At 31.6% G+C, this 27,011-nt stretch overlaps 2 protein-coding genes across 12 annotated transcripts; both read left to right on the top strand.

Moving 5' to 3' along the window:
• The first annotated feature begins 3,703 nt into the window (after positions 1-3,703).
• Positions 3,704-11,120, top strand: LOC113848008 (membrane protein of ER body-like protein). Of its 4 annotated transcripts, none has more exons than XM_027477358.1 (9): positions 3,759-4,270; positions 4,944-5,093; positions 5,441-5,875; positions 6,282-6,458; positions 7,568-7,966; positions 8,739-9,317; positions 9,487-9,720; positions 10,197-10,258; positions 10,530-11,120. In XM_027477358.1, the coding sequence occupies exons 1-9, from the start codon at positions 3,826-3,828 to the stop codon at positions 10,986-10,988; spliced, it is 2,940 nt and encodes a 979-aa protein (XP_027333159.1). In that variant the 5' UTR covers positions 3,759-3,825; the 3' UTR covers positions 10,989-11,120. The 4 variants fall into 4 exon arrangements, with proteins under 4 accessions (XP_027333167.1, XP_027333159.1, XP_027333182.1 ...); XM_027477381.1 differs by lacking the exon at positions 4,944-5,093 and having other exon boundaries at positions 3,774-4,270; positions 8,709-8,876; positions 9,096-9,317; XM_027477373.1 differs by lacking the exon at positions 4,944-5,093 and having other exon boundaries at positions 3,774-4,270; positions 8,709-9,015; positions 9,208-9,317.
• A 2,537-nt stretch (positions 11,121-13,657) lies between these two features.
• LOC113853027 (SET and MYND domain-containing protein 4) lies at positions 13,658-26,998 on the top strand. Of its 8 annotated transcripts, none has more exons than XR_003502475.1 (16): positions 13,658-13,927; positions 14,005-14,139; positions 14,319-14,396; positions 14,508-14,579; positions 15,091-15,295; positions 16,872-16,990; positions 17,597-17,986; positions 18,081-18,215; positions 18,438-18,578; positions 18,710-18,865; positions 19,186-19,398; positions 19,909-20,069; positions 20,269-20,383; positions 21,495-21,575; positions 23,006-23,413; positions 26,085-26,998. XR_003502475.1 is itself a non-coding variant. In XM_027483461.1 (15 exons), the coding sequence occupies exons 1-15, from the start codon at positions 13,799-13,801 to the stop codon at positions 23,249-23,251; spliced, it is 2,376 nt and encodes a 791-aa protein (XP_027339262.1). In that variant the 5' UTR covers positions 13,747-13,798; the 3' UTR covers positions 23,252-23,941. The 8 variants fall into 8 exon arrangements, 4 of the variants coding, with proteins under 4 accessions (XP_027339262.1, XP_027339263.1, XP_027339264.1 ...); XR_003502476.1 differs by having other exon boundaries at positions 23,006-23,353; positions 26,085-26,817; XR_003502478.1 differs by adding an exon at positions 23,665-23,777 and having other exon boundaries at positions 14,005-14,396; positions 26,085-26,738.
• The last annotated feature ends 13 nt before the right edge of the window (positions 26,999-27,011 follow it).

The raw sequence follows: 27,011 nt of genomic DNA, 5'->3' as shown, positions 1-27,011 counted from the left end.
ATTTTAATATCATTGAATAGAGTAATGGTGCGTATATATATTGGTGAAGTGTGAGTTGAAGAAAAATAGAAGGAGACAATATAAGATATGTAATTGATAATGTGATAAAAATAAAAAAGAAAGAAATCAATAAATAAATGAAAAATGAATGTAAAAAAAAAATAAGTGAATGTAAAAAAAAATTATAAGTATTGAATTAAATATAAAAAACTAATTTGTATATATCTAAATTAGTAGGTCAGTATTCACACCTTAAAATAATCTCTAAATCCATTTTATTTTACTTAGTGATATTTATTTTCTTGCATGTTGCTTTCTTCTTCACAGAAATAAAAGAAAAAGAAAAACAAAAACTACCAAATTTTTTATTTATTTTAGTTTAAAAAAACTCTCTTTAAAATAGAAACAAATATACTATTAATCTTGGACCAAAATTTAAGTTCTGAAATTATATTAGATATATTAGTAAGGTTGGGATTAATTTGAACAAAATAGATTTTTGGAGCATATTTGAATAAGAATTTATCCTCTCCTGTTTTCTCCAAAAAATTCTTCCCACAGAATACCTTAGTAATTGAGGTTGATTGACAGAGTAAAACTATTTTAATTGAGATGACTAAATACCAAAAAATAAAATAAAATTAGAGAGTAAATTGAAAATATTAAATTTATCTAATCTAAGATAAGAAAGCATATGTAAAGAACCGATTATATGTATGTGACTTGGTACGGCCCTTGCTGATGCTTTGCAGGCATAGGACTGAGTGTATGCAGTTCTGTTCATTTCAACGGGTAAAAATTTGTGTTTGACTCATTTTAGTTCTTAGAAAATAATGTAAAATAGTTTTTTAAAATTATAAATAAAAAACATATTAATTTATTAATAAACGTAAGTTGTGGCTTAATATCGTTTAGGTAAAATATTATATTTAAGTCTTTATGTATATAAAAAATTTACAGATTCACTTACTATATTTAATTCCGTGATCTTTACGTGATCCAAATTGAATTTGAATTAAATCAAATAAAAAAAATATGTTAATTTTTTATCTACTTAATATTAATTGTCTCATATTTTTAATTTTTAAAAATTAAAGTGATTAATTTTTTTAAAATTATTATATTTCTCATAATTTTTAAAGATCAATTTATTATTTATCCTATGCTTTATATAGTAATCTTTTAATAGTACTTTTTGTAAAATTATTTTTATCTTTTTATAGTACATATTTATTTAATAATACTTATTTAGCTTAAGTATATTTTAAATATATTTAATTTGCTATATATGTAATTTGGTTCTATTATTTTCTTATCTGATTAAAGTTTTTTACATTTAAAGTTATACAAATTTAGTATTTTGCCTATTTTTTATTTCACCTAAAACATCAAAATCTTATTTTAAAAAAAAATTCTATATAAATTGAATTAAATATATTGTTTTAAATCTTATTTTCCTTGCAATATACAAATTCAACCGTCGAATTTCAACTAAAATATAAAAAATTCAAAATTTTTCTTCTTCAATATTCAATATTACATCTTAATAAGTTCTTCAAATATTGTCAGTTTCTTAAAAAATTTTGACTTGTAAACGTTGAAATTTATTTTATTTAGTAAATTTACCATAGAACCTCAAATATTTGAATAAAAATAACACTTTTAAATTTTAAGAAAAATAAAATTAATGGAGGAATCAAATATACATAATTTTAAAAATAAAAAACTTAATTAGTTTAAAGAAACAAAAGAACCAGAAATATATAGATTAAATTAAAAAAATTAAACTGACTTATTTCTTTTGTCTCTCGCATTCAACTTGTCCAACGCTGTCAAAAATTTGGATTCGACCGTGGCATACTATACTCATGATTTATTTTAGAGTTAGTTTTTTTTTTAAAAAAGAATAAAATTTGTGTGATGATTATATTTGTTTAAAAAATTTTAAATTTTTGAAAAATTTATAATTTCATATTTTTGAGTTTTTCTAATAGTAAGGTTTTGTATTATTTTTTTTACCCTTCAATTTTTTTTCTCTCTTTCCAAATTCTTAAAAGGATTCAGAATTATAAAATTTATTAGTATAAAATTTTTTATATAATAAATTAATTATAATATATATAAATTGGCGTTTAAATAAATACTATTAAAAACAAGAGAAATTATTTGACAATCTAAAATTAGATAAAAAGTGTAATATATATATATATATATATATAATATTTTAATTAATATTTTATTTAAGTCCAATGTTTATAATATAAGTATAATATTATATATCACCAAGTACATAAATTAATTAGATAGAATTGTTGTAATTTAATATGAATAAAGTGAATTATATGACTTTTAGTATGATAATTAAAAAATAAAGTTATAAAATAAGTTAATGTATAATTTTTTTGGTTTAAAGCTGAAAAAATAGTTCTTGCGCTCCTAAATAAAAATAAACAAATGTTGTAATAAAAAAATGTGGTTCAAAATAATTAATGTATGCATTTTAATTATGTTCGACAATTTAAATTTATTTTTATCAAATGAAAACTAAATAGCCACGTATTAATATTTATTAAAGTCCTCCAATATTTTTAAGGTAAGTTAAGTTAACAAAGTAAAATTCCATCATAACATCTAATGCATACAATTATTAATAATTTTTTATTCTAATTATTACCCAAATGTCATAAAAACAAAGCATAAATATAGTTTTAATACTTATGAAAATATGAAATGTCCATCTAAATAATGATCTATTTCATTTTTTAAATTATTTTACCCCTCATCCAGAAAAAAACATAAATATAGTTGTTGGTGTGCTTGTGAAAATACAAAATTGTCCCTAGGTTTGTTTAATGCTTCCCTCCAAAAATTCTCATGCGCTTCTGAATTTTCTCTCATCGAAAGCATGGAACCAATTCCTAGGAATACAAAGTACTAGTTTTTCAATTAATTTTTCAGAAATAAATGCAAATGATTTATTTCACCTAAAATGGCATATATTTTAGTACCAAACTAAAAGAAGCAGTTATTTAGTTTTTTAAATGTACAAAAATACTACTCAACTCATTTTAAAAGAATATATTTTTATTAAATTTTAAATATTAAAAAGACAAAATTAATATATATATTTTTTTAGCAATCAAGAGAGTTATTTTTCTTTAAATTTTAAATTTTACACTATAATTCACATTTCAATAAATATCTCCTAAAATTGAGAGTGTCACAAAAATTGCCGCACTTAAAAAAAAGTTTGTTAACGTCTAAATAAATTACGTAATTTTTTTTATCAAAACATATTTAATTACAAATATTTTAAATATTTCTTACCTTCAATTATTCAAGCTTAAGTGAGTGATAAGGTGATTATTTGCAAATTTAAACTTAAAATAAATATAATTTTATAGAATTAATTTTACTTAAAAGTAAGTTTGAATTAATGTAATATATATTTAAAAACTATAATAAAGTTAATATGTTTTTTTATTTAATAAAAACTATAACTTGTCACATTTATTCAAGCTTAAATTTAGATTCAAACTTAATTTTAATTCAAACTTATCAAATATATTAACATAATAATCAAAATATTTTTACATCTGTGCAAACATATTTTCAAACATTCACTTCTAATAATTGAAATTAAGAAAGCAATTTTTATAAAAAAATTCCCTTGACAACTTGATGGAGGGAAGTGGTGAGAAACGAGTGGAGAAAGTTCAGCATTATCTACTGTGACAGCGAGTGAATATGTTAAGAGCATCCTTCAAGTCTTCCGAAAGTAGAAACTTCGTTACATTCTATGTCCCTTCTTCTTCTTCAGTTTCAATGGAGCAAGTGCACCATCACTGGGTACTTGAAGACGAGGAAGAAGAAGAACAACAACAACTGCAAGAAGATACTGCTTTGGATCCAAGGAAGCCCCTTCATGTTCGAAATGATATCATCATCGCCAGTGACGTAGCTTCTTCTGCTCCTTTCATTAACATTGGTGATGGTGATGACTCAGCCTCAATGGAAGAACAACCTCTTCTTCAGAAGGAGGAAGAGTGTCATACTCACCAAGACGAACAGAAAAAAGGTGCTACTCAGAAAGAGGAAGAAGTTGAAGAAACAAGTGATAGCAATGTTATTGGAAATAACAATCGTTCCAACGATGATATTGCAACTGTGTTTGTAGAAAATGAAATAAATGAAGAGGCTACAAACAATGATGCCATCAATGTTGCTGCTCCGCAGAATGAGAATATTGTTTACTTTGATAAACAGCAAGGTCCCATGCTATCTCTCTTTCTTCCTTTTTTATCTTTTCTATTTGCTTACCACAGGAACCATTGTGGGGTACGCGTGTTTTTATTTTATAAAAAATGTTTATATTCCTTAAGTGTATTTTCCTTAAATATTAATTTCTGATTTATTTTACTTTAATATTTTTTATTCTAGTAATAATGTGACTAGGTAAGAGATTAATATGTATTGATTATTTATTATCTTACATCATCGTTAAAAATTAAGAGCGTTGAATTTAAAAAATAATTGAAACTAAGATTAAAAGAAAAATTTTTTAGGGACTAAAATAAAAATCTTGTGAAAATATACCAACCCCAGAATATATTTAAACCTTTTTCCCCATGAAATTAAGTTCTCAAGTCTAGTGTGAATTGTTCTGAAGCTCGGGATGTTTTATTGATGTTGGGTTGAAAGCTTTTTTTTGGGTCCATGGTTAAAAAAACTTAAAATGAATATGCTAATGTTGATTTGGGACTCTGGGTATTTGGAGTCATAATATTCACCATAGAAGATTTAACTTGATTGTACCAAATAATATATATGACGGATGTTCTACTTATGGTATTCCTTTGTATATCAAATTTCTGGGAATTAGTTTTTGCCATTCTGGTTTTAGTTAAGGAGTACGCATGTCATAATTTTTTTAATGCATGAAGGGATTTGGAAATGTCATCACTGCACATGGACCAAGCAATTTGACAGTACTTGGAATGTGACTCTTGAGAATCTTATTGGGTACTCTGACTTGCTGATGAATGTCAAAACTATGATTCAACATGGCCCATGTTTTGTTTGTGAAACTAAAGGTCCGTTGGAACCAAGATTTCTCAAGCACACATTAGCAGTTGTGATCGGGGTTCTTGCACAGTCATCCAATAGGATGAGCTCTCCATATTGATTTGGAAAAACCTTTCCTTGCAGTAACTTTTTGTCTTGAAATTTTGATGGATCAAATCATACCATTGAATCTTTAATTTGTTGTGTTTAAAATCTTTTAATTGTTGGAATGTCTACATGACATGAACCACGTTTGTTCAGATTTTCTATAAATCCAATTGTTGGCTGTTTTGGAGTTGCTTTAACATATGGTCATTTTCACTTTCTTATTCTTAAAGTATTCTTTTGGTCGGTGACTAAGTCCATTTTGGATCAGAATTATCACCTTTACATAAATCATCTGAAGTGCAAGCTACAACTGTTGAGAACTTTGGTGATGACATCAGTTCAATATCATATCCTAACTTAACAGAAGAAATTGACCAGCAACTGAAAGGGTTTGATGTTGAGGCAGTATTGGCAAAACAAGAGACACATGACTTGTTTTGTCCTAATTGCAAGTCTTGCATTACTAAAAGGGTTATCCTCATGAAGAGAAAAAGGACCATTCCTAACTTAGACACCAAAGCAAAGCGTGATAAGTCAGAGACTGAGCTGGTTGGTAGTTCTGTACATGAAGCCAACCAAGGTGTTCCTGCAGTTGCAACATCTGATGTCGGTAGAGTAGAGCCACCTGCTGATAATTATGAGCCTGAAAGAGAACCAGAAGTATTCAGATGTTTATCATGCTTCAGCTTCTTTATTCCTATGAGTAAGTTGATTACCTTTCCTGAGTCTTAGATTTTAAATTTTATTGAAAAATGTTATTTTTAAAGGTGGAGTTCAAGCACTAAAAAAATATTTATCACGCTTTTATAACGTTAATGTAATAAATATGATCATTTCTAATAAAATTTTATTTTGAATACTTAAATTTAGTACTTGAGATAAAGAAAATCCTATTTTATTATATGGTTTAAAATATTCCATTTGAAGATATCTGTCTGGTTATGCACTTTGAACATATCTGGTTATGGATTCAGAGGTTATATCATCCTGACATTTGTGCTTGGATTTCTTTCGTGTAAACTGAAACTTTTGTTATCATATTTGGACTGATTTGTGATGCTTATGCGCTAATCAACTATTTAAGCTAAAACATCTAGTTACTTTGGCAGGAAATGGAATCAAACTGTTCCCCAGTTTTGGTGGCACCCGTGAGCCTGAAATTTCACCAAATCCTTCAGTTATACCTGCATCCAATATTGAAAGTCCTTCAACGGTAGCAGCTTTCAATGCAAATTGGTTATTCACTCTATTTACTTCCAACAAGGGGGAAAAAACTAGTGGGCAAGGTATTGTTAATAATAGTGATAAATAATTACTTCTTAGTGGAGACACTGAGAAGGGTGGGCCGGGGAGGCCCCACCTCTTCCAAACTATATCATTCTTTTCATCTTTTTTTTTTTTTTTTTTTTTTAATATATTTTATAAATTTTATTAACCTTAGCTTTAAGGATCGAAGACAATTAATAATAATAAAATTTTATTAGAAAAAAAATATTTATTATATTTTTATAATTTTAATAAAATAACTATATATTTTTTTTATAAAATTTTTTTATTTGTGAATATTTAAACTCAACCTTAAAAGTTGAAATTAACAAAACTCATATTTTATAATACTGCATGTGAGAAGTTTCTTTGTCACAGTTCTTTTAAAAGAATTAACAAAATTTTTTATCCTACAAAAGTTATTTAATTTAAATTTACTATCTATAATTTTTTTAAGATATAATTTTAAATTTTTTTTTTCTAATTAATGTATTTTATTGAACTACTATAATGTGTCAACTTTTAGTTACACCACATCCGATTTAAAGACTAAAAATAATAATTCTTAAAACGATAAAATTATATTTTAATAAAAAATTTATAGAAATTAAATCGAAATTACACAATTTTTGTATCAAAGAAATATTTAATTAAAATTTATGTGTTTATTTAAATATGATAATACTCTGAAAAAGTTATTTTCAGAACACAAAATATTAAACTCATGATTTCTCTGTATTCCTTTTGGTTTTACAACTAATATGTGTTTTATTAAAAAGATATTAATCTCAGTCTATAATTTTGAACTTAAATAAGTATAATAATTTAAAAAATATTTATCATTTGTATAACTTTAAATATAATAAATTATTTTTTAATAAAAATTTACTGTACTTAATCTCAATCTTAACGGTTGAGATTAATATATCAACGTGGTTTTCTTTACAATTATTACCATTATTAACAGATGTTAGTCCAGCAATTTTCTTGAGCAGTAGAAATTTGGAATAACAAATATTAGAAATCATGCACTTTGCGTGCCATGAATTTCACTCGAGATTCAATTTTTTAGTAATGAGATCTTTCAGCGTCCACTTAAAAAGGCTGTTTTCTTGACATATCGGCGTAGGTGATGCTTCAATTGTTGCTAGAAGTGATCCTGCTGAACAGCTTCAATCATCTTCATCTACCAATGTGCCAACCTCCTCTGGAATTGGTGATCCAGAAAGTCCATTTGCTGATACAGATACTACTAAGGAAGCAAAACCAACACCAGATACTGAGCCTGGACAAGGAGGAGTAAGTTCGCTGATTCCCTCAAAAGTGAAGCAAGAAAAGTTTGAATCACTGATAGAAAATGGCAAATCCAGTAAGGCATTGGGGAATGAACCATTTGTTGATCAGAATGGATTGCAGAAGGTTATAAGAGATTTTATAGATTTTCCAGCAAGGGAACAGATTTTGACTGAAAATGTGAGAACTGATGTGGAAGAGAAAAAACATGCCTCAGTTGATATGATAAAGACCGGTATGTTTGTTTAAAGATGATAATTCCTTGATTTTGTTTTGATTTCTGTCTTTTTCAATAATACAAACCTGGAAAAATCATATTATCCAACATTGCGTTATGAATTTGGCAACATAAGTAAGCTATATGTTTTGGAAAGGTAATTCCTTATTGACACTGATTTCATGTTAGGATCCAATTGTAAGGTACCAGACTTGAGTCCTATAATAGAAATAGTGGATTCTTGTGTGGGTTTATAAGGCCTTGGGTCTCAAACTACAATAACTAGCTCTTGTAATGTAATTTTCTCAAGGTTCTTATTAATATTAAAGCTTTTCACCATGTCCCTCAGCTGCAACCTCAATTGTAGAGATGGGAATATGGGATTATGATGTGGACTGTGGACTTAAGGCTACTTATCCTCTTATTTACCAGCAACATGCCTTGTTTTTTCTAGTATCTCAGCCCACCCAAGTGCCAAACTAATAAATTCAGGTTAACTAACTGATATACTATAATAGACTACTGATGTGTAACTACCATATCATAGCTAACTACTAATGGTGGTTACCTAACATTCCACCATCAAAGGCTCATCTTTGAAGGCTAGTTAGTAATAAATGAAGCTTTTTAAATAAGAAGCTAAGCCTCATGGTCATGAGCTATAAGCAATTTCTCTTTTTATTTTGGTGAAACATTATAAAATTCCAAAACCTGCATAATTGTCTTTCAGTTGCTTGTTGAATTATGCATGCTGCTGCAGATATGTCATTGTCTGATAATACTGTTTCAGATATATCCAAACCTGGTAGTGTTCCACTAGCAACTGTTCCTGCTACTGAAATAGATTTTAGCTCTGGGAAACCTGCAAAAGATGCCATTGTAAAACCATATGATGAAGGTCCTCCAATCTTGGAGAAGTCACAGAAAGATGCAGATAAGGCACCTAAAATTGCTCAGGATAGTTATTCCTCTTTGATGGAGGAAGCTCGATCACCAGCTCCATCATCTGGCACTTCAGCAGTTTCGAATGATGTAGCCAGTGACAAACAAAGTTCTGAAGTAGATTTTAGCTGTGGGAAACCTGCAAAAGATGCCATCGTAAAACCATATGATGAAGGGTCTCCAATCTTGGAGAAGTCACAGAAAGATGTAGACAAGGCACCCAAAATTGCCCATGATAGCTATTCCTCTTTGATGGAGGAAGCACGATCACCAGCTCCATCATCTGGCACTTCAGTAGTTTCAAATGATGTAGCTTGTGACAAACAAAGTTCTGAAGTAAATGTTACAATTCCATCAGATCAAGAATTTAGGAATGTGCAAGAGGATATTGAAGAGGAAATAAATCGTGTTTCAGAAGAAAAGAAAGGTATGAACACGAAAGAACTTGCTGTAAGTTTATCATCAATTAATAAGAATTCATGCTCACGTTATTTTTCTTGAAGTTTGTGTTTCCATGAGAAATCTATCAGGTTTTATTTTTGTGTAATAGCCATAACTTTTATAAGTATTCTGTTACTAATGTAGAAGTTTTTCAGTTGAGGCAGAAGCAGTTAGATCCTCAACATCTCAGACAGCAGATAATGTTCCAGTTGAAGAAGCTGTTGTGACAAAAACTCAGACTCAAATAGATGTTGAAGAACAACCAAGGGCTGAAATTGGTGAGCCCCAAGGCTTGGAAGTGGTTAAAAGCATTGTGTATGGTGGTTTAATTGAATCAATCACTAGTCTGGGGATTGTGTCATCTGCTGCTGGTTCTGATGCTGCTCCATGTAAGTGCTTTGAATTAAGGTTCTTTTCAAGAGTTACGATCAATTAATTAGATATTATAGTTATCTCACTGTATGTGAATTTTTCACTTTCTCAATACAGATGCTTAATAGGTCTTAATTTGAGGTATATAATGGTTAAGTACATAGAAAATAAATGAATAGAGATTGACGTCCTGTGTTTAAACAAAATAACAAAATGAGGCAAGTTTATTTGTAAAAGTCTACATGAAATCACCACACTAACGATCAAATTATAAATGGTAAAACCAGAAGATACCAAGTGGACATGTTCATTAATTGAAGCTTCCGCCATAAGCTTTATTTGGTTCTTAAAAGTATAGTTTAATTCAAAAACACAAAAAGGACACTGCTGTTTTCCATAGTGATCTAACTTGCTAGAATTTATTTTATATTTTAGAATTTGACATTTGGATTGCTAACAATGTGTTAATTTTCTGGTCTTGTGTTTATTGCAGTGAGTATTATAGCTTTGGGGTTGGCGAATCTGATTAGTGGACTTTTCGTCATTGGTCATAATGTGAGTGCCTTCCATGTGTTCCTCATTGTCAGTTATAATTCTATCCTAATGTCTCTCTGAGAAAAAAAATTCTCTTCAACATAATAACTAATATTTTTAAAATATTAGGACGAATGCTAACCAATATCCAGTCTTAGGACACTGATTGAAAAATTTAATTTATTTAGTTGAAAAGTATATCAATAATTTTTTTAAGCTTTGAAATTTCAAGTCATTCTGTTACAGTCCATTTAAACTAACTTAAAGCTTTTTTCCCCCCTTTTCAACACAGCTTATTGAATTGAAAAATGATAACTCTGAAGGGAATTCACAGCAAGAAGATCGGTATCAACAATTACTTGGTCGCAGATCAAATTTCCTACTCCATGCTGTTGTAGCTGTTTTATCATTCGTAATTTTTGGGTCTGTTCCCCTTGTTGTCTATGGCCTCTTGATTAGTGACCAATTCTATGCTGAAGTTAAGATTGCAGTTGTGGCAGTTGCTTCTGTTGTATGCATCATTGTACTTACTGTTGGGAAAGTTTACTGCACTACAACAACACATAAATCCTATATCAAAACGGTGTTAAAGTATGTCGGCATAGCACTTGGAGCCTCGGGAATAACTTACATAGCAGGTGACTTACTCAAACGTCTCTTGGATAAATTCAGTGGTACAGAGTCAGGTTTTGTTCTTGCCATGCCCTTGTCTGGCACAAGAAAAATGAAACCAGCATGGATGTCTTATTGAATAATGTCTTTAAAAGAAGGTCCAATTTAACCTTGTAGGAGTCTTCAAAAGGAGCCATAAGAGGAAGTGAGAGTTCAAACTTCAAAGTCACATTTTCAGTTGTCTTATTTTTTTGTGGATTCGTTTGTAAAATATATCTGTTTATCTTTCTATTGATTTGTTGTTTTAAAACTTAAATGTATCATTAACCATGATTTTAACTATATCTTTATTAAAAGAAGAGAGAAAATAGTATATCAAATGTCAAAATAATAAATAAGAGAAATAAAAGAATTAAAAATTACAGACAATTAATTATTTTTTAATGCGGCCTAAACTGAAGATTTAAAAAAGTACACCAAAAATCTTCTTTCTGATTTAACCAAGGGCATAAATGTTTTAAGTATCTATATATTTTTGGATAAATTTCATTTTTTTAATAAGTGTGTAGTGTTTAAAATTAAGGTGCGTAATTGGATGCATAAAGATGGATTTTTGTGCATGATATTCAAGAAAAAAAAAGCTATTATAGCAAGTTGTATAATTTTTAATTTATAAAAAATTTGCATAATAATTTGAGAGTTAGATTTTGAAGAAAAAAAAAAAGAAGGAAAAGAAAATAATTAAGTGATGAAAATATTATTTGAAAGATTTTAGATGAAAGGATGAGGTTTCATAGACCTTTTAACATTTTCATGTTTTTAAGTTTTTTCAATTTAAAATATTGAGTATTAACTATCTTTCCTCTTCTCCTCTCTTGTTTCATTTATCATCAGATTCTCAAACTAAGTCTAAAGCTTTGTTTGTGAGTTAGTTTCTGGAGACATAGAAAAAACTTATGTGATATTTAACCATATTTAAGAATTTTTAGATAAGACGTTGAGAGTTTATATACTCTCTTAATCTTATATTTTTTATTTTTTTTTACTATTTAATCCTATGTTTTAAAGTTTCTAAACTTAAAGATTTTGTATTAATCCTTTTCTTCTTTTTTTTATCTTTATTTTTCTTTATTTTTCAAATCATTTTATTCTCTCTCTAAACTCTCCAACAAAATCTAAAAGTATACTATACCAATTGTATTATTTTTTAAATTGTATAGCATTGTAGTTCAATTTAAGAAATTTGAAATAATTTTTTTTATGCAATATAAGGTACGTATTAATAAATTATAAATAATAATTTATAAATTTTATTTTAAAGTAATTTCAAAATTTATTTAGAGCATGCTTGATTCTCTATTTGTAAAATAAAATTGATAAATTAATGGTCAAATAAGGGTTTGACATAATCTGTAGGAGATTATTTTACTCTTTTTCTAGCAATCGATTTACAATGGAAGATAAACGTACCTCTAGTCGATGTTGCAATTACTTTCTAAATTGAACTTAAAAATAAACTATGATAAAATAATTAAACAATTATTTGCCAACCATTCAATATATAATAATATACACAAAGTGATTAGTATAAACTATAGAGCAATCTAACCATTATTGATAGATTTAATAATATAGGTAAATATTATAAAAAAAAATGACCAATCTAAATATTTAAAAGAACTTCAATACTCAAGTCAGTATATGAATTAGCAAAATAATAATATATAAATAGTATATGTACTTTGATGTTTTTATCAGTGGTCTGTTTATAAGACTCGATTGCAAGTGAATAAAAGTTAGAGTAGTTGATTATCAATAGGCAGCAGGTATCCATAGTTTAGGTACAAAGAGGATTAAATATAATTAACATTCTACTAGTTTTTTTTTTTTTTTAAATAAAAACTTAGGTGAGTTGGATCTCAAAAGTTCATAAAAACAAAGTATGTCTCAACATTCAAAAAGTGCTTACAAAAGATACTTACAAATTATTCATTAACAAAGTCTCAACGCCAACAATTGATGGTATATAAATACACAAAGGATCATGTCTTTTTTAATTTGTCAAACATAAAAATGCTACAACTATCAATTTCTACGTTATGCTACAACAATTAACTTTTCTGTCACTAGAGTATGGAGCAAATCCAACCTTTTTTGTGAGAGAAAATAGTTAAAATATCAAATATTTTTAGATTTAATAAGTAAAAATTCATATTTTTGTAATACTCTCATATAAACTTAAATTGATTTAAAGTGCTTTGGTAAGTAGCTTAATTAAGTAATATTTCATCTTTATTTATAATTAAGTACTATTTCAATGAACTTTTATTACGTGATCAATTGTAATATAAAAGTGATTATGAAATTAATTGAGATAAATTACACTAAAAAGTTTATTGAATTAAATTTTAAAAAAACTTTATAAATGAATAAGTTGTTTTTATAAACTCTTCATAAGTTCTTCTGCACATTTTTAATAAGTAAAAATATGATATTCTTATTCAATACAATAATTCTTATAAAACTTTATTACATTTAAGCTAATTATTATGTATATAAAAATAAATTAATCCTAAAAAAAATACTAACAACATATTTTTTCAAGAGAACTCTTCAACACATTTTTTATAACTAATATTTTTTAAAATTAACATATTTATCTCATCAATTAATATTTTTAAAAATTAATAACATAATTTTTTTAAAAAAATGTTATTATCATTATTTCTATAAGGTTAATAATCCCATACCCAAAACAAGTCGCAACTAAAAAACTTTTTAAAAGAAGTCCTACAGGTTGATAATGCCATTGTATTTCAAACGCAAAACGAGTGAAGTTTGATAAAATGCAAAGGAAGTGGAAACAAAAGCGAGGGAAAGAAAGCGGAAGGTGAAAGGGGGTTGTTTGTTTGAGTTGAGTGAGTACTTCCTAGTGTTTTAGAAGAGAAGATGGAGACTCTTAAAGCTGCGATTCCAGAAGGCCTGAAGCGAGTGATTGGCGATAGCACTGTCGATGATCTTCGCAACACGTGTTCTTCTCTTCACCACTTCTTTCTCCAGTTCGAGCCATTTCAGCAGGTAAACCTTCTCTCTTGCCAATCAATCAAACCAATCCCTAATTTCTCGTTCTCACTCTTCGCTGCTGCTGTTTTCAGATGGTCACTGAACTGGCCGATCCTAAATATGCTCTGTGCGGTAAGAGTAAGGACGCTGCGTTGGAATCGAAACAGCTTGGCAATCAGTGCTTCTTCAACGCAGATTATGCCAAGGCTTTGGAGTGCTATACTCAGGTTCCTTCTTCTTTTTCAATCGTTCTCTCTCGTGTAGGAGATTGAAACGTATTGTGCGTTCGTAGTCGATTTAACGGTTCTGCATGTTATATTGTACCCTTTTGGTCTTAAAGAAAAATTTAGTTAAGTCTAAGTCTCACTGTTCCTTACTTGTTCACTTCTTGTAATATGAGGTATAGGCCTTGCGCAAGGCTCCCTTGGACACTGGCCATAATCTGGTTGCAACGTTGTATATCAATCGAGCTACTGTATTGCATGTAAGTTCCATTTTAAAGTCAGCCTTGAGTCCCTAACCGCACTCGCACTTTTTCAGGAAATAAAAGGCTTGATATTGCTGTAAAATATTCATGCATGTGTGATTCGTGCAGAAAATGAGTCTTTTAGTTGAATGTTTGCGAGATTGCACTCGAGCTCTTCAGATATGTCCAAGCTATCCAAAGGTGAAAATCAGTTTAGTAGTTACTGATTTTTCCTCCTACATTACTTGTTTTGAGTGGTTACACGCTGTTGTAGAAATTGTTGAATTTTTTCATTTGTAGCAATTTGTTTCGATTTGTCCAGTAAATGTTTGTGGAATAAGTTATTCATATGGGTTAAAGAAATACATTTACCTTCCTGTTTTTAGTACTTCTTGTTTGAAATATTCCTGAGTTAGTCATCAAAACAAAGTTATCAGTTTATTTATTTATTTTTGCACTTTGCCTTATTGCTGTAAGTGCAACTGCAAATTTATTGGGGATGTTTTGGGATTTTGCTTAGCAACATGATAATTTGAAGTAATGTTTATTTTGATATGCTTTGCTTCTTCATCTATCAATATCTGTTATGGTGCAAATTAATTTTTAGGAATGTGTGCTTTAATACTTGGTTTAGATGTCTATTGCAAATAAATTGGATCCAAGCTTCAATTCTAGTTTCAGTTCTTTTAGTAATTTATTATTTTGGCTTCAGGCATGGTACAGGAGAGGTAAGGTGAATGCTTCATTGGGAAATTATAAAGATGCGATCAGCGACCTAAATGTGGCTAAGAGTATGGAATCTTCAATGAGTGGGAAGAGAAAAATAGAAGGTGAACTGAATACCATTTTAGACCAGTGCAAGGGCATGAGTACTGTAGTACAGCCACAGCATAAGGAGAACAGCTTGAAAACTGTGGGTAAGAAGGTTTCCTTGTTAAGAACTTGAGCATCAGACTCCAGTACCTATCTAGTTGGTCAAGGCTTTATTGAGTTGCAGTTTCATTATGTGTATAGCATTAAGGTATATTTAAAGCGAAATTTTGCATTCTGAATTTATTAATCTTGCAGACAACAATAATGTACCTCAACCTTAAAACAGTATGTTGAAGTGTAGTAGATGCAGAGAATATATTCTATAGCTGTTTATAGGGTTGCAATGGGGGATTGAAATATTTATGTAGGTTTAGAGCTTGAGATGTTGATTTAGGCTTGTACAAAATTGAATCCAAGTAAATAGTTTTAAATGGAAAAAACTAGAATAAAGCAAGTGGGGTTCAGTTATTGCTCCAAGAAATTTAGCTGAGACACCCTTTTCCTTATAAAATTAAATTATGCAGCTCAGCTAGACTTGGGGAGAACAACTCACTGTTTTGGAGAAGATGTAGACGCACACTTTTACTTGACACTTTTTTGTTTTTATTTTAACTTGTGGCTTACTTCCTCTTTACCTATTGCTTTTCCATCCCAAAAAAGGTTCTTCAAAGATTCACTTGCATTACATGAACAAGACCTCAACTTTATCTCTCTTGATTCTTATTCCCAGAATAAAATGTGTGCAGTTTGAGATGATCCTCACCCTTTTCATCCTTCATTTCTTATTCTCTCATTCATGCTGTTGTTTGATTGGATTGTTTGTTGGGCAACTTGGGCCAGAAGATGAAAAGAAAAGAAAGTAGAGGTTGGACACCTTTTGGCAACTGGTTTTTCAGTTCTATAAGGTAGCCAGACTGAGAAGCAAGTACAGAGAAATTAAGAAAAGAAGAGGGGAAAAAAATACTTGTCCCTTTTATGTTACTCAAATTGATATAACCTTCTTAAGTCTGCAGTTTGTAGATTGATCATAGTCCCTCTTCCAGCACAGAAAAATTAAGCTGTTTTTCTTACATCCAGAAATTAGACAACTGGATTAGTTCACATCACATGCATCAATTTAACCACATATTATGCAACTTCCTGTTGAGTTAGCTAGAAGATGTCAATTTAAAATATCTAATTTGTGAATCCTGTTAGGAAAATGATTGTAGGTCACTTTTTGTTTCCCCTGCCTGATTGGCGGTGTTATTTTATATCTGGTGTAATTCATATGTACTTTTGTGCCATAGTACTTTTGTTAGGAATCCAGATACAGGGTATGGGTCTTCAGAGAAAAACAGAGAATATAAAAAAGAGTGCTTTAGTAGTGTTTTGAATTACAAACAAAGAATGTAAGGAGACAATTGTCCTACCCAGGGTTTTCCCTTTGCTATGACCAATCTAATTCTCAGTTCTCAAATGATAACTAAACAGAAGAAATGATCTTTTGCTCTCTTAATATTTATGCTTACCACTCAACTAATTCTGCAACTGACTACTTTTAACAACATCATACTTTGCCTTCTTTCCTTTTATTCTTTTGTTATGAGTTTTATCAGCTATTCTTGTATAAAATACTGAAAGAATCTATTTACTTTTTACTCTTCTTGAGATAATAATATGGTACAATGCATGTGGCAGGTGAGATCCCCCAAATAACACTACAGTGTGTCTCAATGCCTGATAAAGGAAGAGGCATGGTGTCATCATGTGTCATTTCACCTGGGTCTTTGGTTCATGCTGAAGAACCTTATGCTATGGTAAGAAAGAATTACATTTTCTGTAATATCATGAATTACAAATTTATTTATGTCCAATTTCAGTGATGTTAACGGCTTCATTCAGCTAGGATGGTGCCAAATTTGGTTTGTAATTAAATTTCTTTTGGCTAAAATGTAATGACCCCCTTCAACCTAGGTTCATGCGCAATTTACCCTATTGTGCTTTCAATTGAAGTAATCAACATCTTAAACCTAACCTATATATTGTTGTTGTTGTGTAAACCACACATTCTGTTCATGATTCCATTTAAATAGTCATAAAATTCTGCATGAAAATGAATTTTATTTATTTTTCTCTTTCCATTTGCTAAGATGAAGGATGCTTAAATGTGTGTCTGTGATTAAGAGTGAAAGTAGAGGGGGTGTGTTGGAAAAATAATATAAACCATTTTTCTTCATCTAACAACTTAAACTTTTGAGATTTTTGGTTCATGCTAAACATGAATTTTTTGTCAATAAATTATAAACTTGAATCTGTAGGCTTGAGGTCAATGGATAAATTGTTTTTCTATGATGTATATTTGTACTCTTAAAGGAATACAAACTTATTTTTTCAAGTTAACTATCATTTTTTTTAACCTGCAGATAATATTAAAGCAATGTCGAGAAACTCATTGCCATTATTGCTTGAATGAGCTACCTGCTGATAAAGTTCCTTGTATATCATGTTCAATACCATTGTATTGCTCCCACCAATGCCAAGTACAGGCAAGCGGGCAAATGTTCAGGATCTTCCATGAAAATAATGACATTCTTAAAAACTTATCAAGTGATCTTGGAGAATATGCTGCTGAAGTTATTCAATGCAGTGTTTCTGAACTAGAAATTAAGGATATTACTGAACATAAACATGAATGTCAAGGTGTACATTGGCCTATGGTACTGCCGTCTGAGATAGTTTTGGCTGGCCGAATACTAGCAAGGTTTTTACTGAATTGTACACTTGAAGATATTATAAAATTCGTGGAAAATCTGGTATATTTTAAATGCATGTAGTTTTTTGGTTCAGCTGATTTTGTCATTTGATTATGAGTAGTTTATGCTTATGGCTTCTATCCTTCCTTTGCAGGAGCTTTCTCACTGTTACAATCATATGCCATCTGAAAGCAAATTGGATTCACATATATATGCCAGTGTATTATTATATTGTCTTCAACACTCATTTGGGGCTATGTTTTCCATAGATGGAGTCTCTATATCACAGGTTGTTTTGGCATTCCTCTGAGTGTGTTGGAGGGAGGGGGATGTGTCTATTTATACTTCTAATTCTATTCATAACAGAACCATCATACTGCATTTGTAGTAGGATGTTTTTTCAATATGATGGAGCAAGTATTTGCTGAAGAATGCAATTTATTTTGTGACTTTCTTGTCTTTGAATCGTTAAAATTATCATTTGAAGTTTCATCATCCTTTGTTAATGCAGGTTGTCATTATTATTTCTCAAATTAAAGTGAATTGTATGACTATTGTTCGTTTAAAATCGATAGACACTCCCAGACTATCAGATCATTTTGGAGAATTTTCATCTCATTTTGACACTCATTTGACCAGTAATGTGGAACAGGTATAGCATCATTTTTCTTCTTTGATATGAATTTTTGCTTGTGCAATATTTACTTGCAAACATCATTCCAAGTCCTACAATTATAGTTTAGATATTGTTGATGATGTAATCATATTCTATTATTCTCTCAGGTCAGAGTAGGTAAAGGTATTTATAAAGCTGGCAGTTTATTCAACCATTCTTGCCAACCAAATGTTCATGCATATTTTCTTTCACGCACTCTCTATTTACGAACCACAAAAGTTGTAGCAGCTGGGAGTCAGCTGGAATTGTCTTATGGTCCACAGGTAACTTCCTCTTGGTAATTAAAAGTTGCATTTAATTTGCTACAATTTGCTAGTCAGCCTTTTTTTTTAACTAGAGCATTTTGAAGTATGTCTATACTTTTTATCTCAAACAAGAGAGAAAAGGAGGAAAGAATTAGTAGGATCATGAATTTTCCTATGGTTATGATGGCTTTGAAAGATGGTTTTTACTCAGATAGGCAAAAAGTGAGGCTTGGAATGATATAATATAAGGTTGATATGGTGTGTCTATGACATCTGGGTTCAAGTTCATGTGTGCTGTTGTCTTGTTCAATTGCTCAGTGTACAGTTATGTTTTGCAGGTTGGGTTATGGGATTGTGATGATCGCATTAATTTTCTCAAAGATGAGTATGCATTTCATTGTCAGTGTACTGGTTGTTCAGAAGTCAATCTATCTGATCTTGTTCTCAATGGCTTTCATTGTGTCAATCCAAATTGTTCTGGTGCTGTGTTGGGAAGCAGAGTACTTGACCGTGAAAAGCAGAAAATCAAGCACTACCATATTACTGACAATGTAAGCCATATAGAGGGACATCTGTAGATACTGAATTACTACTGTTCTCTGCATTATAAATGCTGCTAAAGTTTAAATTGCCGGAAGTTATGTCTTGATTTTCTTGAAGTCTCCGTAACAATGTGAAAACAATTCTTGTGATTGAAATGCATAACATTCTCACTTGCATCTGAAAACTAAGCAGCTTAGATCCACCATTTTTCACTCTTGGCAGAGTTCTGAAAACAGCTACCTGACCATGAATTAAATGCAGTTAAATTTGGGTATAACAAAGTCTTCTAATTGATCCATATTTATGGAACTGTTCACTGGAAACTTATATGGATCAAAAGTTTTTCAATTACCATTTTTCTTGACAAACCACCACCATTGAGGGAATTGGCATTTTCCTGCTGTCTCATGAGTTGGTCATGGGTTGGGAAGCTTAGATAGATGGCATTTATGAACATGTCTTCACTCTCTCAAGGATGAAAGTGTTTTCCCCCCTTTAAAATCTCTTCACTGTTTCAGGTTGACAAGAGCGATGACATTTATGAAGTGTGCTTTCACTTGTTCAAACAAAATGGTGCCTCTATTCATATTCAACCTGGATACTGTTTGAAATGTGGTTCTTACTGTGATATGAAGTCTTCACATGCTGCAGTTGATAAAGCTTTAATATGCATTAAAAGGTATGAATTGTTCAATTTGGCTTCAAATAATCTTATCCCAAGTACACCTTTCCTTTTATTCTGATAATATAATCACAAGTAATCTTGAATTGTTCCCAATTTGACACTAACTAGAAAAACCCTGCTTATGGGCTCATTGTAAATAATAAACAGCTGCTAAATTTTGAGCACTTTACATTCTCAAATATGAAAATGACAGGTTACAGGATGCAATATTGTCTAAAGAAATTTCACATGCTACTATTTCTGATGCTTTGAGATCTCTTCATTTGTTGAAATCAAATTTGCATGCATACAACAAGCTTATTGCAGAGGTAAGTTTCAGCCTGCTGCTTACTTTTCTATCTTTGTGCTAATACTAGCTGTGAACATTGTTCAATAACTTCATAAACATTGAATTTAATCAATGTGAATTAAAGTAATCATGAGGTAGATCAGGCCTATTAAGTTTTCATAAAGTCTTAAACCCAAATTATTACTGCATTTAATCACTCCATTTCAATATACAACCATGATTTTTTCACACCCCATTTTACACCTCTCTATCTTTTTATTCCTCTCTCTTAATGTCATCCATCACATCACATCACTTTCTCTGACTTCTCTTTTTATCTTTCTCTTTCCTCAATGGTGTATACATCCTATTGGGGTGTGAAAATGATACGAATTCAAATAGGCCTAATGGATCAGAAGAACAGATGGGCCTGCAATTGGTTCAGAGGCCAGAGATTTGGAAAGTTTATAGGAGAAAGAATAAGAAAGGAATGAGGGGGGAATGATGAGCTGGACGAAAGAGAGTAAGGGCATACTGAAAGTTAGTTACGAGAGGATGGGAGGATAAAAAATAGGAAAGGGGGAGAGAGAAGGCATTCGGGAAAGAGAATTATGGAGTTAGTTAAGGATAGAGAAAATACTTCTCTATAGGAGCTTCAGCTCTGGGACAGTAGTGTGTATTGCTGCTGTAATTCTTCCATTATCAGTGTTATAATCCATTTTATTTCAGTATTCATATTGCTTTTGCTGTTATTTTCCTCCTTATTGAGTATAGCTCTGTAACAGAAAACACCATAGTTTTATGTATTTTAGAATATATGTAAATATCAACTATTAGATTAGAAACCTATGAATGTTTGATTGATCAAACTTGGAACACATAATTATCATGCTAATATTACATGAGTCACATGTTTGGGAATATTTTTTTTCCTCTCCAAAAGCTATTCCTAGAAGCTTGATTAATTTGTTTGAACACAAAACAAGCAAATCCAAACATGCACTCAATGATTGCATTGGTGAAACTCTAAATGTCTGTGTATATGTGTGACCACTATTGAAGGATATACTCTGTGATATACAAACATGATCTCATGTTTTTAATATGATGGTATAACTTTCGTTTTCCTGTACATGATCTGCTGCTTGCAGGCAGAAGACAACCTTGCCCAGGCTTTTTGTTTGGTGGGAGAATTACAGTTATCTGTGAATCATTGTAAAGCATCTATCCAGGTAAAGCTTTTATTAATAAGATTATAAGCCTACTGTCTTTCAGGTTGGCTTGTTTCCTCTCAACAAAAACTAAAACAAAGGGGTGGGGTAGGAGAGATTTATTTCAGACATATTTGTTATTAATAACAATAGTATACCTATCTGTATCAATAGGAGTAGGACATATCAGTTATCAAGAACCTTTTTCCAGAAGCAGAGATATCAACCATTTTTAGAGAGAGCTCAGAAAATTTCCCCATTAAAACCTATAGCACAGCACTGCAAATTATGGTGCATTGCTAAATGCTATAATGGGCACTATGCTATTGGGAACTGATGTGGTAATCCAGTGCATGTAGCAACAAAGATAGGGGAAGGAAAACAAAGGAGAGCTGCTAAATTTTTTAGGCTGGAAGGCTGATCTAGTATGCTCCACAAATTTGATACGTTATTTAGTAGGGGACATACATTATGTACGTCCTGCAGAGAATTTCAGTGACCGCTGTGACCTGAGGGGTCATTACATAATGATGAAAATGAAGAAGTTTGTGAATTGGTAAAGAATGAAGTGTATCTAGTATGCATGTTATTGTTCTGGTTGAAACTTAGTGCAGATGCAACCACGGGGAGAAATGAGATGTCCTGTCGTCTGCATATTAAGTAGCATTTTTTGAGAGGATTTTATGATGGGACTATTGTGGCTTAGGGTGTGAAGATTTGTTGAGATGGGTGATTGCAATTGTAGATTTTTTGTTGGTGAATAAAGTCTTGTAGAGCCATGGATGCAGATATATGCTTACTGAAACACATTTATTTGTGTGTGGATTATGTATTGTTGATTGCTGGAAAAAATTGCAGAACACACCAAGGGTTGAAGATGAGAACACACACAAATAACCCACAAATAAAATAGTGGAAGGCAATGAATTTACGTGATTTGGCACCATTGCCTATGTCAACGGAAACACTTGAACTAATTGTTCATTATCTCAATTAAGAATACAAGTTGTGGAAACTTGAAAAACCACCTCCAAGTAGTTTATCACCCTACACCTGAGTTATAAGGAATGATATAACACGAGAAACACTCACTAACTGCTACAAATGATCTTTCACATTTGCTCACTTCTCTTAGACTTGAATGCCTCAACTCTTCACAAGACACCCCCGCCCCCTTTTATATGGTGGTGGGGTGTGACTTCCTCCAAAGTATTTAAGGTGCATACCATGAAAATTTGTCATTTCCTTCTAAAAATAATTGTGAGCTCCTCCATAAGTCAAAAAATAATCCTCAGAACATAGCAATTTACTATAACATTGGGAATCACTAATTGAGGTTTTGGAAATTTTAAATTGTTATTCCCAACAGTTGATGTATTCTACATGGTCTTGTTATCAAATTAACAAGTCTTTTCCAAGGGTCTAAAGTATTTCTTCTTTTATGTGTGCAGATTCTGGAAAAGCTGTATGATCCTGATGATATTGTTATTGCTTATGAACTTCTGAAACTTTCTTCCATCCAACTTTCCTTGGATGATGGTACTGCCGTGGACAGCATAAATCGAATATGTGACATCTTCTCATGTTATTATGGACTTCATGCAGACCTAGTCTTCCCCTATCTTAAATACCTTAGGAGAGAAATTGAGAAGGTTTCAGTGAAGGCTCTCCAATCAAATGCTTTTCCCACAAGGTGAGCTGTAATTGTCCATCAATGGTTTAATGACAGGTCATTTGATATGAAAGATCTACAATGGTCAACAACATCAAGAAAGATTACTCAAAGCTCATCCAAACTGGTTGGTAGTCAAGACTTCTTGCGCGTAGATAAGAATGATGCTTTGAATATATTGACCCAGGTGCATTTTTCTTTTGTACCGAGTCCATTTGAATATATTGATCCAGCATATTTATCTGTATACATTCCATTTTGTATTCTTTTTCTTTGCCCTTCAAACATGGAATATGGCTCCTTTGGAAGGAGTCACATTGAAAACAAGGAGTGGGTTTGCCCATGCCCACAAAAAATGACAAAAGCCACTCTTCATGATATATTCTCGGAACTGAAACTTGCCCTGAAGTGGATCATTGTTGATTGTGCTTGTCTCAGGTGAGAACAATGCATAGTTTTTCACATTGTTGCTGGCTTTCGAGTATGCTCTAGACACTTGGGATACTGCCAGGATGTCAGGCAGGTTTAAAAGGTTTCAGCAAAGCAGATTAGTGAGTCACAATCTAGAACATGAATTGATGACTTAGGATTGTACTCTTCTACTCTATAATTTGGGGATTAAGATATAATTTGGGGGGAACCGAGAGAGGGGTAGGAAGGGGATTGTGTGGTTGTTTGTATAGAAATTTGACAAATGCATATAAAATTATTTTGGCTTAATTATATTTTTAGTCTCTATAAAAGTTACTTTTTGAATTTAGTTCTTAAAAAAAATTATTAGAATTTAGTCTCTGAAAAAAATATTTAGAATTAATTCCTACTATCAACTATTCTTTATTAAGTGAGGAGCTGGACAATGGAAGTCCGCTCATCACTGCTACATCTGTATTTTTAATATTTTATTATGTAAAAATTAATTTTTGCAAAATAGTCTTTTTTCAACTCCTTCCTCTTCTTTTTTGACACTGCATTACACAAACAAAATGCCCTTCGCCTTCTCCTGGTGCTTCCGATTTGACAATCCAGCAAACATTTCATCAAATGTTGACATTCATAGTTTTATCAAGAGAAACAGCAATTGGAATCCCACAAAAACCTGCACACAATCTCCTATAAGCTTCCCACACCTTTCCTTGCAAATCACATTCACCCATCTAGGAACCCCTCCACTGCTGTGTCCATGTCCCTGTTGTGGACCCCTCCATTGCCAACGAAATAAAGCATGAGTCATGCTTCAAAACCTGTGCCATCGACACAGGAACCCTAACCCTAACCCTATGCATGCTCTTCTTCCACACCTTTTCGGGGTAATCCTTGATGCAGTTCTTACTAGCATGTTGGATAGGGTCAGGAATAGGATTGGGAGGGGGATTCAGTGATGACAGTTACAGACTGCCCAGGGAGCATCGTCAAGATCCTGGCGCCGGTGGGGAGTAGCCAGACTTGCCGGCGGCAGAGAAAGTGACGGCAAGTGGAAGCAAAGGAGATCGAGGGACGGTGGCAGAAGAGGATTGTTTAAGAAGGTTTTTGGCGACAATTTCGAGTGTGAACTAGTGCTGGAAGGGGAATTGAGTGGGGGTAAGGTTGAGGTCAAGTGGCAACGAATTGGCGACGAGGTCTCGGTAATGGTTGGAGGACTTGACAATGCTGCTCTGGCTAGGGCTCTAGTTTTTGACATTGTCTGAAGGGAGGGGAAGTTAGTTTTGGCCTTGGGGCCTCGAAATCCCACGGCCGCTGCCTTTAATTTTCACTGGGTGGGGTTTCAGTGAGATGTTTTTTAAATTGTCCTCCTTTAAACTTTCTTTTCTAGATTGGGTTGTCTTTTACTATTTATTATAATGGATGCCCAATTTATTTATTTTTTCTGTTCATCGCCATGATCGAATTTTAGTGATCAATGAAGAATTTTATGGTTAATCATAACTCTCGATCTGTGTTATACTCGTCATGTATCATTGTGCTCTTATAGCTATTAGCAACTCTAATCTAAAGTGCATTTTGAAATCGGAAGAGGAAGGCATTGGTGGCAGTGATTGGTTCAAGTTCTAATTGCTAGACTAAAGCAACTCAGGACGGACAAGGTTGCATCTGGTGGCACTGAAATATCTACTGTAGGTCTCAGTTCAGTACAAACTTCAATAGCTCCATGCACTGGGTCTGACAGCAAGTCGCTAATCAAGTCCTGGTTGATAGGTGCCCCATTGTCCACTGCCACCAAGGCCTGTTGGGTTAGGATGTAATCAAATCTGGGAGCCCATTTCCTTGAACCCAACCTTGCTGTGGTTGAACAGTTATCAACCATGATGGAGAATTGTGGTTAATCGTTGTGCTCTTTCCAAGTGGATTTTTTATTTGGGGTGGATTTTTGCTTGGCTGGTGACATTGACGGAGAATAAGAGGAGAAAGGATATTTTTGTAAATATAAACTTTACATAATGAGTTGAATTTTTATTATTTAGCTCATCACTTAATATAGTACTGTTGAGGGTAGGGATTAAATATTTATATTTTGAAAATGTAAAGAACTAAATCTTAATATTTTAATTATTATCTCAAAGAGTACTACTTTTATAAGGAAAAACATAATTAAGTAAACTATTTTTGCATTATTTTATATTTTTGGATGATAAATAGAAGTTTAAGGACCCCTTAAACTTTTATATATCATACAAAAATATTGAAGTGCTATTTAGTGAGAGGATTTATTTTATGAATGAACAAATTTTGGTCATACCTGGTATTTTACATAATTTGTGTTTTAACATTAACCATTTCCTATGGGTTTCAACTTTCAATCATTAATATTTGATGAAAATCTGTGTAATTAGTATGGTGATCATAACTCTTTTTTGGTACAGTGGGAAAAGAAAAAAACAAGAAAGACAAGACCAGTAAACTACAGAGGAATTAAATCCTGGAGATCGTAATCTGCACTCTATAGTCCTAGAGAAGACGACCAAGCTCTCAGAGGCATTATCCTGAGCCCCAAGCTTTACCCAACCATCACAAACTCCATTCGTATGTCTAGTAATGTGGACTATGGAAACTATCCAATCGCTATTCATTGAAGACAGGATGCTAGAAATTAACCTCCTCAAGACAGTCACTTTCACAGATCTCATTATGATAACCACAGCATCAAGTATGAGGCAAGCCTTTCTCAACTGCATTAAATTTGGCTTGGGATATATGTAAAAGTCTAGTCTTGTTCACTGAAGATCATACATATTATTGCGCCACTTCCATGACCAAAGTTTCGCTTTGAGCAAACCTGCGTTGGCATCTGACAGATCCCGAAGCCTTGGAATCTTGAACAGGAAGCCGTAGCTCCGAAATCTTTTTTCATTGGTAGGCCAAGCGGAAAAATACAAGTTGAATTGGGTAGTTGGAATAATTTTATTTAATCCGAACTAATTTATCAACTAGTTTGGTTAGGGCTTTATTTTTCAAATTTTATTCAATGTTATCACCATAAATATAGTTTTATAATAATTTAATATAATAATCACCTGCAAAAAACTGTTCAGTTAAATTTTTTTTAAAAATAATTAACCTGGGTGGCATTAATTTAAATTCTTACAAGATGTTTCTCTATTGTTTTGTTGAGTTATTTGCTTTTATACATGTCAAGAATAGTTCAACCCGATGTTGACCGTTTTACAGTTCCTGTATTATGAAACCATCCAGACAATTCAACGATTTGCTTGCGTAACTGCTTTACAGTCGCTTGGATGTTGCATGCTGGTTTATAAAATATATGTACTGTTTTAATAGATTGAATCATT

This window comes from Abrus precatorius, unplaced genomic scaffold, assembly GCF_003935025.1.
Source record: "Abrus precatorius isolate BTA unplaced genomic scaffold, Abrus_2018 Scaffold10, whole genome shotgun sequence".
NCBI classification, from domain to species: domain Eukaryota; kingdom Viridiplantae; phylum Streptophyta; class Magnoliopsida; order Fabales; family Fabaceae; genus Abrus; species Abrus precatorius.
The sequence above is the reverse complement of the archived record's forward strand: the minus strand, read 5'-3'. Positions and strand labels throughout refer to the sequence as shown.

What these genes read in the sequence shown, in the direction of transcription:
- LOC113848008 (XM_027477358.1), top strand. Translation starts at nt 3,826, where the DNA reads ATGGAGCAAGTGCACCATCACTGGGTACTTGAAGACGAGGAAGAAGAA. An exon ending in CAGCTTCTTTATTCCTATGA is followed by an intron (nt 5,876 to 6,281) that starts GTAAGTTGATTA and finishes TTACTTTGGCAG; the next exon opens with GAAATGGAATCAAACTGTTC. An exon ending in TGGTTCTGATGCTGCTCCAT is followed by an intron (nt 9,721 to 10,196) that starts GTAAGTGCTTTG and finishes TGTTTATTGCAG; the next exon opens with TGAGTATTATAGCTTTGGGG.
- LOC113853027 (XM_027483461.1), top strand. Translation starts at nt 13,799, where the DNA reads ATGGAGACTCTTAAAGCTGCGATTCCAGAAGGCCTGAAGCGAGTGATT. An exon ending in TAAAATTCGTGGAAAATCTG is followed by an intron (nt 17,987 to 18,080) that starts GTATATTTTAAA and finishes CTTCCTTTGCAG; the next exon opens with GAGCTTTCTCACTGTTACAA. An exon ending in ATTGTAAAGCATCTATCCAG is followed by an intron (nt 21,576 to 23,005) that starts GTAAAGCTTTTA and finishes TTATGTGTGCAG; the next exon opens with ATTCTGGAAAAGCTGTATGA.